The 13,640-nt window shown below is 40.9% G+C and overlaps 1 protein-coding gene across 1 annotated transcript in view; it reads left to right on the top strand.

The window, feature by feature from the left end:
- The window catches only part of furinb (furin (paired basic amino acid cleaving enzyme) b), a 67,843-nt gene that overhangs the window by 27,823 nt on the left and 26,380 nt on the right, over positions 1-13,640 (top strand). Inside the window, exons 3-6 of the mRNA XM_070831181.1 lie at positions 2,545-2,643; positions 9,005-9,100; positions 10,809-10,937; positions 11,124-11,200. Coding sequence (XP_070687282.1) covers positions 2,545-2,643; positions 9,005-9,100; positions 10,809-10,937; positions 11,124-11,200 — 401 coding nt within the window. The remainder of the gene's footprint in view (positions 1-2,544; positions 2,644-9,004; positions 9,101-10,808; positions 10,938-11,123; positions 11,201-13,640) is intronic.

Raw genomic sequence — 13,640 nt, 5'->3', positions numbered from 1 at the left:
CATCTGGCCACGAATTTGCCCCCTCTACACTCTGTTCTCTCACAGAGCTGACATAGGTTATTTTAATACATGTAACATTCCTCTGTGTAGATACATATTTTAGAGACAAAACCCTACACAAGTGAAATAATCTTAAATGATTCATTTAAAATTTGAATTTTGAATTATCTGGACTTCTTTTAAAGATTTACCCCCTGGCTACGTGAACATATGGAGATGGGAGCAAAACTGCTAAAGTAAGAAACACATGAGATAGCAACTTCTGGCACTGCCCAGTGAGGAGTGTAAAGGGCAGTATGCCTCTAATGCAGACTCAGAGCATAGTGGCAGGGTGACTAATGACCCCCAGTGCTCTCAATTATTATCGCTGGCATGCATGCACACACATACACACACACCACATGATTCATTCTGGTTCAGACTGTAGAGAGGCATGAGTCAGCCACACTCTTCAGCAGCTACACCAACGTTTCTATCTCCATCTCAATTTCCCAAGACCCATAGACTCTTGGTCTAAATGAGGACATCAGCACTCTAGGAAATAGGTTTGTACCACGGAAAAGCCACCCCGATGCAGCACAAATTAGCTTTCTGCCCTGACGCAATCAATGTAAAAGTGGGTCTCATTAATTTCTTGGGTCACATCCTTCATCACACCCCAATCTTGCATCATTTAGAGGCTATTTCCCTTTGCATGGCTTTGACATTATTTTTGAGACAGGGTGTCTGTAAGGTCAGTCACTGATTGTCTAATTTACTGAAGATGTCACAAAGTCAGCATTAACTGGCACAACAGTGCATCCTAGGAGAGTAGCCTATAAATTTGCTTTTCTGTCCAGTCTTCACTAATTCACTCAAACTATACTGTATCGCCCATTTGGCATCTTTATATCTGGCTGATATCTGAGAGCTTAATGATAATTGTCAAGAATTGCTTGACTTGAACCCATGGCTATATACGCTTAAATCGGTGAAGAAAGATCATATTTTATGTTGATTCCTTTTCTTGCACTCGCCACATTTCCAATCATTTATACCGTAACCCTGAGCCTTTGTAAGCTGTCTCCTCACATACGCAGTCTAATTCATCTTTTCCATACAAACGTATATGATGGTCACTCACTTCATGTGGAAATTATCACAGCAAGTGATTTAAAAATCAAGTCTTAATTACAAATATTTGACAAATGAAGTCAAATTGGCCGGCACTAGGCTGCCAGCTTTACATGAGTGCTGCCAGACTAGGCCTCTGTGCTCCAGCCTCCAGTCTGGTCGGCTTGCAGGCAGCCAGCCGGTAGAATCAGCCTGCAGCCCCGGGAGAGCCTTCCATCCTGCTGCGTGTGCTCTTCTCCCTCCTCACACACATCCATCCTGCCTGGTCGGCCTGTCAGACGCTGCGTCCCCCACCTCCCTCTGTCATTCCCCCCTTCTCCCCTCCCCCCATCTCTTCCTCCGCTCCACTGGGCTTGTGAAGGTGAGCCAGTCCCCAGTGGCACTGCTGTACAGATTGCAATGCTTCCTCTTCAAATGGAGGCTGCTCTCTTGTGAATTCCCATGCAAAGAGTGGCTGGGCCGCACCTCGTCTTCTCTTTCCTCCACCCTTTGTTTGGTTATTTTTGTCTTTTACCGCACACTTATCTCTGGATGTCTGAATTATGTGGTCTATATCTTGCTCTCGGGTCAGCTGTCCTTGACCATGACTAGGCGAGGCACAGACCGCTTCATGTGTCACTTAAGAGCAAGGCTGACAAAAAGAAAGCACTCCCTGAGGTTTAGGGCTAGTCTGGTGACAGCTGTCACCCAACTGCTTGTCCTTAAAAGCTCTTTTGCACATGTCAGCGGCGCAAGAAATGCATCAGTCTAGCTCTGAAGCAACTTCCTCTAATTGATGTGCCCTATCATTTTTCATAGATGGTGTCCATCTGCAGTTGTATGATGAATGTCTTTCTGTTGGTGCACTGTGTGTGTCTGTGTGTGTGTGTGTTTGTGACATTTTCTGTTGAGGTCACCTCACCCCACTTCCAGGTTAGCTTCTGTTTCTCCACATTTTGATGCTCTGCAGAATATACAGGCATTTTCATCACTGTTTCTGAAAGCAGAAACATGAATTAGGAGTCTGTTTGAATCCTAACCTAAATAGACGTATGCAGATATTACACTGTGCTGGCTAGGGAAAATGTATCACCTCATTTAAACACTGATTAATGACCCTGTTTGTCAGCATTCAACTACAGTTCCCATGTGGCTTTTACAGTGCTTTGGCAAATACACATGAGATATGTTACGGATGCTAATAAAATAATGGCCGTTTTAACTGGGATGAAGCGAAGAGATGCTGCTAGTCAATGCAGCAATAGATGCACACTTTTGAATATGGTCAGAAAATTCCAGACTTCGATGTCAAAATAAACTGTTCTGTTATGAAATTAACACAATCTGCACGTTTTCTCATGCGCACATGAATGCTTTTGTGAATATGGAGTGTTATCTGGCCATCCCGTTGCTGCAGGTGAACTCATTGCCTTTTCCTTTGTGTTTGTGCAGGTTTTTGGAGATTATTATCACTTCAGGCATCATGCCGTGGAGAAAAGGGCTTTGTCTGGCCACAGGGGGATGCACATCAGACTGCAAAAGGAACCACAGGTAAGACTGGTGTCAGCTCTCACACAGCTCTTCGCAGCACTCCATGTTGGCAACAAAAGGCCAAAAGACAGATTGGATTAAACATAGAGAGTGTGTATATCACAAGAGAAAAGGATGCCAGCATCAATGACACCTTATCAAACTCTGTATTCTTTTCAGTCCATGCTGGTCCTTCCATCTGTCCCCTTGACCTAGTCTGAGGCACCACGTAGCTGTAAATATGCAAAACAAACCCTCCCAAACAACACCACAGCTGGGAGTGTCTCTGTGTTTGGCCTTGCTTTTTCTCCACACATGCAAAATCATTATCTGCACCCAAATGTTTACTAGAGAGGAAAATTGGCGTTCGTCAGTGTAACATCCAAAAACAACAGTTTCCATCCCTGAATATCATCTTCATTTGGATATGTGGTTCTGAATTTGCACACAGACCATCCACCAAGTTATACCAGGAGTACTAACTCTCAGCTTCTGTATATACCAGATGTTGTTGAAAGAACATGGAAATGTCAACATGATGAAAGGATGTTATTTTTCTTAGTAGGGATTAAGAGATAAGCAGTCTCACATTGCCACCAGTACCTCCATCCATACTATGTTTGGACTGATTCTGCACAAGAAAAAGATCAGGCAGTATTCTCTGCCATTCTGTTGTAGGTATAAAAAAAAAAAAAAACTATTGATTTTATTTGCTTTTTTTCCAGATAGACTTTGACTTTAAGAGAGAGGGTGGTGGGGTTAGAAATCACTTGTTCTGTCTTGCTGTAAATTGGCCTTCATGAATAACAAGAACCTTTTTCTGTATTCAAAAAGGTCTTTGGGTTTCTTTATATATTGGAGTTCATGCATTTGCTGGGAAAAATGTGTTGGTTAATTTTTGTTAGCATTCTTTACTGTGATTAAATTCACATTAAACACATTAATCTTGAATCTTTATTACAACTAAACGCATACAATCCAGCAGCCATCAGAGCAAAGCACATTGACCTGAGCTGCCTCAAACTACAGGAGAAAACATCCTTGAGGAAACACTTGTTGTGATCTGTGATGTGACCTATATGAATAATAAAAATAGTGATTAGATTTAGTAGATTATTATGTGAAGGCAATAGAAGATATGATAATAACGGGCTTATGTGACAAAGACTATTTTGCTCACTATCCAAGCTCACATTATTTGGGGTGTATTATTTAATCAATACACAATGCAAATACACTTTTTTTCTTAATTAACTTTATACTTCTTTAGTTTGTGTGGGGGGCTGCTAGACAAACAAATGTTAATATGGTACATTTTTAAGTCTTAACCTTTTGCAAGCTGTGTTCATGGGCTTTGCAGCTTTTATTCACACCTGAGCTGCTGAGCAAGGGAAATGTTATTCAGACCTGAGTGGGCAAAATGCTGCCAGGTCCCAGTTACAAAAACACAGATGCTCCACAAACCTGAATGGCTAAAATCAAATCTATTTGCATGGCAAGATACAGTGCTGTTTGGGGTCAAATATTTGTGATTTGGACAAACTGACTCTTTAAATCTGCTATACTTAATGTTGAAAGTGTTTTTGACCGCCATGACAATCATACAAGATCACTAGTTTGGTCAATTAGAATTATCACTGACGTCAAAGCCAAACTGATCAGCAAGCTAGCTGAATAACTTTTATGCCAGGCAATAGGGGCAAATTACTTACTTTCAGTGCTGCTGCCACCTGACTCAGCAACACACTGCAGCCATGTTTACACTGGACACACAGGAGGCAGCAGTGGAAATTGCTGCTGTTCAAAAGCATCTTAAGGAGAACCTGAGTGGTGCTAAAAAGGGGGCCGTTGCGAAGTGAGAACAGACTTGGACCATCTGTAGAAAGGCAGGCCTGCCAAGTAGAGCCCAAGGACTACTTTGGCTTTTCCTGAGCCCAAGTCAAGCTGGCTGATGAGAGGACTGATGTGGTCTGACAAGCACTGAGGCCCCAAGACATCATTAGTGAGATATGGTGACATTCGCTGAGGCCAGTGGTGTCCAGGGTCAGCCTGAATGGAGGCTAACAAGGCTCTGAGAGCATATGGGTTCAGAGGTCTTTGGGAGCTAGGAGAGTACTGTGGCCCTCAAACGGTTGTAAAATTTGCTTTGAGATCTCCAACATTAATGACAAATCAGATTTAGTTTGGGCAGTGACAGATTCAAGGATTTTATTATTTAATACTGTACTGTATACTGTGATACTGTATTTCTAAGTAACTGTAGGCAAAACCGCAGGACTAATGAGAAGCAGTCAATGGAAAGTCGATGTCCTCCTGATAAGTGGCTGGCATGAACTAGAATTAATCTGGAAGATAGAAAGTGAGGTTTAGTGTGACTAGATTGCCTATACACTCTCCCTTACACTGTATATGCCATTGGTCGATACCAAATGGGAGGGAAAGCATCTTGAATTTAAAACTGGAGCCCTAACACCAGGGATATGAAGACGTACCTAGAAATTTCATAGGTTCATCTCATGTTAACACCGTGCTTGAACCCGCCGCTTTACACGGCGTCAGGTATCCGGCGAAGGAGCAACAGTTTGTCCTGAGGTTACCTACCCACCCACACAACCAGAAACATACCAAACCCCAGGCAAATCATTACCAGTGCCAAAATGAACCACAGCATAACCGAGTGGGTTTGTGTTTACATGTATTTATTAATGTGTATTTGTACATTCATTTGTGTGTGTGAGACCATCTGATCCCTGGTAAAGGAGAAAGAATTGGTTCTGCTTCACCTGGTTAAAAAAACAAATTTAAAAGGTAGTGGAAACATAATGGTTGGATTTGGATTAGTCATTGCTAAGCTTTGAGCTTGTTACAGTGTTTCGTCCCTGTAATCCGGCGGCTGTCTCTCACTTTACCTCCATTGTCTCTTTTCCTCTGCTCAGTGGTGCTAACATGCCGCTTATCACATCCCCTTTGAATAATCACACAGTGGCAAGATGACATTGGCAGCTGCATAAGCTTTTACCATTATGCTTGCAAGGGTTGTTTGTCATCTCCTCTCCACACCCCACACCTTCTCTGTGAGGGAAAGAATCGATTTGTTTTGGGGTGGCTGCTGTTGGTTTTGTACAAACCGCAGTATAAGGCAGCTTACTGCATGCTGTGTTTTGTGTTTCGGAGGGACCTTACCCTCTCTCTATCTCCCTCCCTCCCTCTCTTCCTCCCTTTCTTTCACACTCTTATTACAGAGTTAGTCTCTGGCTATAAAAGTGCATTTTATCTTTACTGTTCTGAGGCCTTGCTGTTAAAGGATAAGGCTCGCCATACTCCGTATTTTTGCTATTTTCAACAAATCCCATGAAAAGACCAAATGCATCATAGCGCAATACTTTCTGACTTCCCAAGCTTGTCTGTGGCACTCAGCCCCAACCCCACTGGCTTCTACTACTGAAGACATGAAAGTTTAGGGGCCATTCACAGGAGGAAATAACATATTTGTTGTGGACTGTTTTCAGCAACAGGTTTGGTGCACTAGCGAGTGTTTAAAGTAGTGGCTCTTATCACCGGTTTCACATGTCCATGGGTTGTGAAGTGTTCAACTGAATACCAAAAGAGTGGTTCCTTCCTCTCGGATGTTTTATTTGAACTGTTTCATCGGCTCGAAGAAATAAAAGAATCCAGAATTCACAAGTAAAAATCAAGATTATTGGAGTGTCTAAAAAGTAGCACATGTAGTTAAGTGTAGCATAAATATGTTTTTCTGCTTTCCTATTCTGTTTAACATCTCACAGACACTCAAATTTATCAAGTCCAAGTTGGGAAACACTGAGAAACGCTACAGTGGATGTGACGTCAACTCAAAAATAACCTATAATGTTCATCATTTGTGGCTCACTGGTGGGTTTTTATAGTCTTCAGATAACAGGACTATGGCACAAAGGAATAGACTGTATCAGGCTTTGGATACACAAACAGTATTTGACAGTAGAATCTATTCATTGTTGGTTTTGGTATTTTTGTGGGTTTTGTAGATAGTAATAAAAAACTGAACATCACCAAACTGCTCCAATAACATATCTTCTTTCTCCATAAACCGAGGAAATACGGATTTATAGATCAAAGCACAGGTTGTGTCTCTCTACCAGTCTCCCTGCATTACAAACAGTAGCAGCACGACTTCTTAGTCATCAGACAGGAAAGCCCCCAGGACACTGTGCAAGAGATGGAACAAATAGTTTATTGCTCAAGTGGATTATGGACCTAGGCCCCATGGAGACATGGCTATTGTCTCGTGTTTGTTTCTTTGTGTGGTTGTGTCTGGTTACTCTTTGTCCTTGTCCCAGACCTCAGGGTGTTGCTTTACTGTATTACCTCTGTTCTAATTAGTCTCCATCACCGACTTGGTCTCCAAAAAGATATCAATTAGACCTTGTTTTTCTTACTAAGAGTGGATGATCTGACTGAAATGTTGCGGTCCACATTTTTCGCACATCACACAAAATATTCTGCAATTTCCCATAATTGAAAACATCTGTTGCGCTGAAAACCAGTTTCCCGTAGGCAATGTTATATAAGTAAGCTGTGAGTTGAATCTGTGATACGTTTCTGATATTTTTCTGCCGGCTGTACGAGGTCAGCCATGTGCAATTATAAATGTAATGAAATGAACTAAATGTTAATTAGTCTAGGGTCACTTGAAAAAGGTTAATGCCTTCATTCTCTAAGGCCAAGTTTTCGACTAGGTTAGAAGCTACACCAGCCCCGACAGCTGTACGGAGCACATTTTCAGTCACACCATGCACTTTATAAGACCATGAAATCAAGCAAGTAGAGAGGACTGACAGCAGCAAGCAAAAAGAAAAGAAAACTGTTGCAAAGAATTAAGAATTCAAACAAGTTGTACTTTCAGAATCTCATCAGACATCGTTAAGGAAATTCACAATTTAGATGCGCTTGTCATAAGTGTCCTTGATACAAAAGTGGAACCAGTTCAAGCTTTAGAAACAAAAAAATCAGCAAAGGATGCATTTCTTTCTGGCAATGATAAAAGTAATGCAAAATAGCATTTGTTTAAACTGCTGTAGCAGAAGAGAGTTTCTATAATAGTTTTCTCTATGTATGCAAATTCCTTCTGCTGCAGTATCAGTCCAGCCCAAGTTAGCTTTCAAATATTATTGCATTTGTTGCTCCCTAATTTACAATTACAAGAGCAATAGCTGAGTTGCCTTTTCTTTAAGTAGGACAAAGTGTAGTGTTTGTTAAAGCAATACCACAGGTCCTTCACATTAGATCCATCTTTTCTTCCTAATAGGTCCCCTAATTAGTCTTTGGATATTTATGTAAAAATCATTTCATTACATCAAGACACAAAAGCATTGTCATTTTCATCTAGAACAGAAAATCACATAGCACTCCATCCGTAAGAGTGAATGTGTTTTGATGTGTTTTCAAACCTCGCCACTAACAAATCAGATGCCGTCTTTGTTAATGAGCAGCAGACAGGTTTCTTTTGGAAGTGGGAGTATTTTTCACCACAGATTTGACAAGAAGTTCCTTATTATAGTTACAAATCGCCAGCCTTCAGCCTTGATTTTGACTCACGGCTAGAATATGACATGCTCAGTTAAAACACATAGGGAAATGTGCCTTTTTTGATAAAAGGGATGTTGAAGAAAAAGGGTCACATGTGGAGGAGGCACCACTACCTTCGCCCTGAAGTTTGCCATTGTAACATGGCAAACTAGAAGCTCAAACAGTTTGTGGTTTTTCTTTGTGATTTGTTTGCTTACATATCTCGCCATAAAAGAAAACGAATTCTATCGGTGTCTTTGATCATTCTTACTACCGACTCTCATGCTCACAGAGCAAAGTACCTGGCAAAATCTATAGATACAAGCATGAAAGAAGAACATAAAATGCTTAGTTGACCAATTACTTTACCTGGCAATTGGACAGGTATGAAATGGCTTTGCTATTGTGGGGTTTTTGGCAAGGATGTTTGGAACTGTTTTTTGCAACTTCGGAAACAAAACAATAAAATGACATTTACTATGTGTGATATTAGCAATTACTGTCACCCACCCATACCAATCCTGTGCATATCCCAGCCGCCTCCAGGACTTCAAAGGCCCTGTAATCTGGCACACTGTACAGTAGCCACTTTCCCTCTGCATCTCAGGAACGAAATAAATTAGATTTGCTTCACATCTCTGCCTCTCTTTCTAGTTATTACTTTTTGAACACAGCTGGGACCGTGTTTTTCCACGTCTACAGTCCGTAGGACATTGCAACACTTTCTTAAATTAGAACATAGTAAGGCACGTACATTATCGTGAGGAAAACTGTGTACACTGAATTTTCTGTGTGTGTGTGTGTTTGGGCACTCCAGGTCCTGTGGGCGGAGCAGCAAGTGGTGAAAACCAGGAAGAAGAGGGATATCTATGAAGACCCAACAGACCCTGATTTCCCCAAGCAGTGGTACCTGGTGTGTAATGGTCTGTTATCTTTATAGCCTAGACCTCGTTATTGAGGTCTGTCAATATGGTAAAAATGCCAAAGATTCAGCATATCAGTATGATTTCTAAAATCACACATATACTGCAGTAGCATGCTTGTTCTCGTATAAAAGCACATCTGTATAGCATTACCAATGAAGAAATTCAAGTAGGTGCACAGCCAGCAGAATATGTAATGATTTTTCATCTTTTTGTATTCCACACTTAAGATTTTGAAGCCACAGGGAAAGTCCTTCTCTGCTTTCGTATTTTTTAATAGCAAAGTGTTGTCCAAGACATTTTTTAGTTTTTTGCTCTGCAGTTATTTCTGATTTTCTGAATACCTCAAAGACCTCCTTATCCAGCCATGTCTGGGGCAATAAAGCTTTCAATGGTTTCAGTTGTGCAGAAGCTTGTGAGGATACCTGATGTGTTTATTATCATAGTGGCAGAAGTTATTAATTCCCTTATGGTCAGTCAGATAAGCATAAATCAAGTTGTTGTCTTTTTAACCCTGTAGGGCTTAGTTACATCAGCTTCACCACCAACACAAGGTTTCCTCAGCGAAATGTATAATACAATGCATCCCAAGATGCTGAAGTGAATGTAAATTAAAATGCCAGGACAGATCGACTACGAAGCTATATCACCTGTGAAACATTGATAGCAAATGGTCCCATCTTTATGTCTGTGTCATTATTCACAGCTTTTTCCCGGAGATGCTTCAATTTGCCCTAATCTGCCCTTTTTTCTTTTTTATACACACAAAAACCTCTGTCACTGCAACGGATTAATGACAACATTGACTATCCCAGACATAAATCACTAGCGAATAGAAGTTGTGAAACCACCTCTGCCATTCAGCATTAGACCTCTAATCGTCTGAGGACTTAAACCCTTTTGCGCCTTTTTGAAGTATTCTCCAAAGCTCTGACAAAACAAAGACGGCTTAGTTTAAGGCATATGCCACCATTGCTGGCGTTTTGTCTCGATATTGCAACCAATATATTTTATTTAGAGAGCTTTTACTGTATATTGGTTTATTTCAGTTCAAAGCTTACACCCAGGAATTTAAGCTACTTACCTAAGCATCCAGGAATCCTCGCAGAGGTGTACATGCAGGAGTTGTGCCCTGTGGAGAAAAATCAGCAGAAAACCGAGGGGGCCAGAGAAGGTTGTCTGTGATGTCTTTGCTCCTTCTACCTGTGTTTATCTTTAACCATCTCTTTCACCCCTAGCGCTCTCTTCTCTTCATATATCTTATAGGACGAATTCACCGTTATTCATCCAAATCATGCTTTGCTACTTTGTATCCCCTATTTGCCCCCCCTCTTCTCAAAGCTTGCAGAGTGCTATTTCTCAACAAGACTTCTGACCTACAACAGGTTGCCTGTCTATTCTGACAGCATAACTACAGTAGGATGCTCACTCTGGGCAGCCCAGCCTAAGGAATCCGACATGTCGGGGTGATGCTCTAAAACTGAATCTTAAGTGCTCGTGAACCACCTCTGATCTTCCTTTTTATGTCTTGTTGTTTATTTCTGTATTGAGCATTTCTGTTTTCATTTTAACATTCTGCAGCGAGTAAAAGGTCTTTGTAGATGATTAAAGCTATTCTCAGACTGGCCTTTCCTCTTGGTTTGTCTGGGAAGTGTCAGTCACAGCTGAATGACAGCTGAAGTCTTGCGTCTCTTCCAGTACAACCCAACACATCAAGACCTGAATACCAAAGTAGCCTGGGCTCAAGGCTACACAGGAAGAGGTGTAGTCGTGACTATCCTGGACGACGGCATTGAGAAAGACCATCCTGATCTCATCAGCAATTATGTAAGTCAAAAGAGGTACAAAGTAGCCTCCCATTTGTAAACAGCATTTACAGTTACAGAATGATCATAAAACTGTCCTATGCAAGGTACGTATGGTGTAATAGAGCACATGACACGAGAGAAGAAGAAGAAGAAGAAAGTTAAATGACATGATTTGTGCCCTAAACCTTTTTCACGTCTCTCTTAGGACCATGAGGCCAGCTATGATGTTAATGATGGAGATGGCGACCCCCAACCAAGATACACACAGCGAAATGAGAACAGGTAATTTGCCAGCAACAGGAAACTGGCAACGCTGAATAGAAATTTATTTTAATTGGTTCAAAACAAGCTTTCAATAAGCTTTCAGATTTTAAGAAAAATTGGCAAACAGGTGCAGACATGATTCATTTTATTGTAAGAATGGCCAGATTAATTTATAAACTGAAAATTCATTCGGAGTGGAGATTTTTTTTTGTTTGATACACACACACACCAATCCAACCCTTGTTGTTTTTTACTCAGCTCTAGCTTCTTATGAATGTTAGTTGACATGGAATGACACTGATAGGAAAGCACCAAGTCTATACAGCTTTTGGTCCAGTGCTTTTGGCTGAAGAATTTACATTTAGAAACCAATTATATAAAGTTTGAAATCACTGGTGCATTCATTCTCCACAGTCTTGAAAGATTGGTCCCTTTTTTTTTTCTTGCTTCAGTTCACAAGCCAAGCTGCTGTAGCTGCATTTCAAGGTCCAGCCTTTGGCACTTATTTGTTGCTAATACAATACTTGTTTTCTGGCTCTCAGTGATTCATGCTCTATCCTTCCAGTCTGTGGTGATCGCATTAAAACATGTTCGCCCCAATTTCACTATGGAACTCTAAAGCTCCAGCAAGGGTGAATCCAAAACCTTCATCCCCTCCACTTTCCCCGTTTCTCCAAACACCATGGTCTTCTGCCTCAGTCCGATCCCCCTGGAGTAGATGAGAAGCTACATCCCGACTCTGAAACGCACAGCAGGATTTGTTTCAAATCTCTCTCTTTTCTGGGACGACTGCCACTTTGTCTTTTTGCAGTTGTTTGTTTTTGTTCTCTATTTTGGTTTCAAAGCGTGGCATCCACTTGCAGCTGGTAAGAGAGAGAAGCTAAATAGGCTTAACAAGTTTTCATGAGATTGTAGAAACTATTGTACTAGAATAGAATAATTTCTACACAGTTGTTGTGATGTGAACTTTAAGCTGCCGCTGTTGTGCCTGCACCGTTTTCTGTCCACATCGGATGTGATCTATTCATCTACACTATTTACTTATCTTGAAAGAGGATAGCATCAGCAAGTTTTTGAGCAGAGGTCTTGTTTCTTGTCCTTGCCGACAGCTTCAAGCAGCCATGCAGAGCGACCCCAGCCCTTTCTGTCAGTGTAAAGTAGATCCTACTCTGTCCTGCTGATGGAACAAAGCACTACTGGAGGGGGATTACTCCCTGCCTCTGGTTTAGTTCAACTCCCCAACTGCACAGTGCTATTACTTCTGAACGACACACATAGATACACACAGAATAAAAACACAAGAGAGCACAGATTTGCAGTCACACACACTCTACCCATGTCAGTGGAATTGCCAAAGCAATTATCTCGGACTGGATCAATTTATGGGCATGGAATAAAAAGCAAGGGTGTGTCTCTGTGTCTACAGCGTCGAGCTGCAGTGTTCGGAGTGACCTGTGGACAAATAATATCCAATGAGTTATGTAAATCACCACAGTGTAATATAGGACGACAATGAGTAATGCTCACAACCCCCTCACAATGAGATTATATGAATTTATTCATAGGACAACAAAAAGCAAAGGAGAGTCGGAGGCGGGCATTTTCCGTAGCCATGAAGGCCAGTTCATTTGTACTGATGACACGCAAGGCTGATTTTCAAATTTTCATCTCAGGGCTTTTCCATAGAGATGCTCTGTACTTTTGAGTTGGCAGATAATGTTGGAAGGGGATGCAGGCTAAGCTGAAGGCTGGTTAAGTCAGGTGATCCATTTGTGCTTCATCATGATAAGGTTTGTCTTTGTTTTCACTATTTTTCCTGCATTATGTCAGTATGATATGGATGCAAAGGGGGGAGCTAGAGCACGGGATAGCAGGATTGATTTCACCTCCTGTCCACAGGCTGCGAGCAGAGCAGAGCATTTCATATTCACATATTTCTAAAAACCTCAGAGTGACAAGAGGGCTGTGCAGTGTGGTCTTTATCATTATCTATCATGATAATAATACAGATATTTTCCATGTGCGTGAGTCAATACATGAGACCAAACTGGTTTAATAAGCAATTTTGTTCACTTGTAATTGCTGCTTGTACAAAGTCATTAAATCGGACAACACAATGTGTAGAAAGATAAAACGATAAGATCATATCAAATGATCACAAGATGATTTCATAAAAATTTGTAACAATAATATTGAATTACCCAGCATGTAGTGATAAACATGCTAAAGATGATAATATCTTATCAGAAAGTATTCCTCCTGTATCTAGTTTTTTTTTAATTTACATGAATACAATACAGTCTTGTCACTGATCTGAACAATATAATCCATAATACATTCTTTAACTTGCAGATCTTTATTCATCAATTAAGAACTTGAATGCATTGAGGCAGTAAGTAAAGTGATACCATATTCGCATTAGATCAAAGTCATTATAAATGAAAACTGCACACTACTA

This window comes from Pempheris klunzingeri, chromosome 5 (assembly GCF_042242105.1).
Source record: "Pempheris klunzingeri isolate RE-2024b chromosome 5, fPemKlu1.hap1, whole genome shotgun sequence".
Classification (NCBI taxonomy): Eukaryota; Metazoa; Chordata; class Actinopteri; order Acropomatiformes; family Pempheridae; genus Pempheris; species Pempheris klunzingeri.
This window is presented reverse-complemented; position numbering and strand designations above follow the sequence as displayed.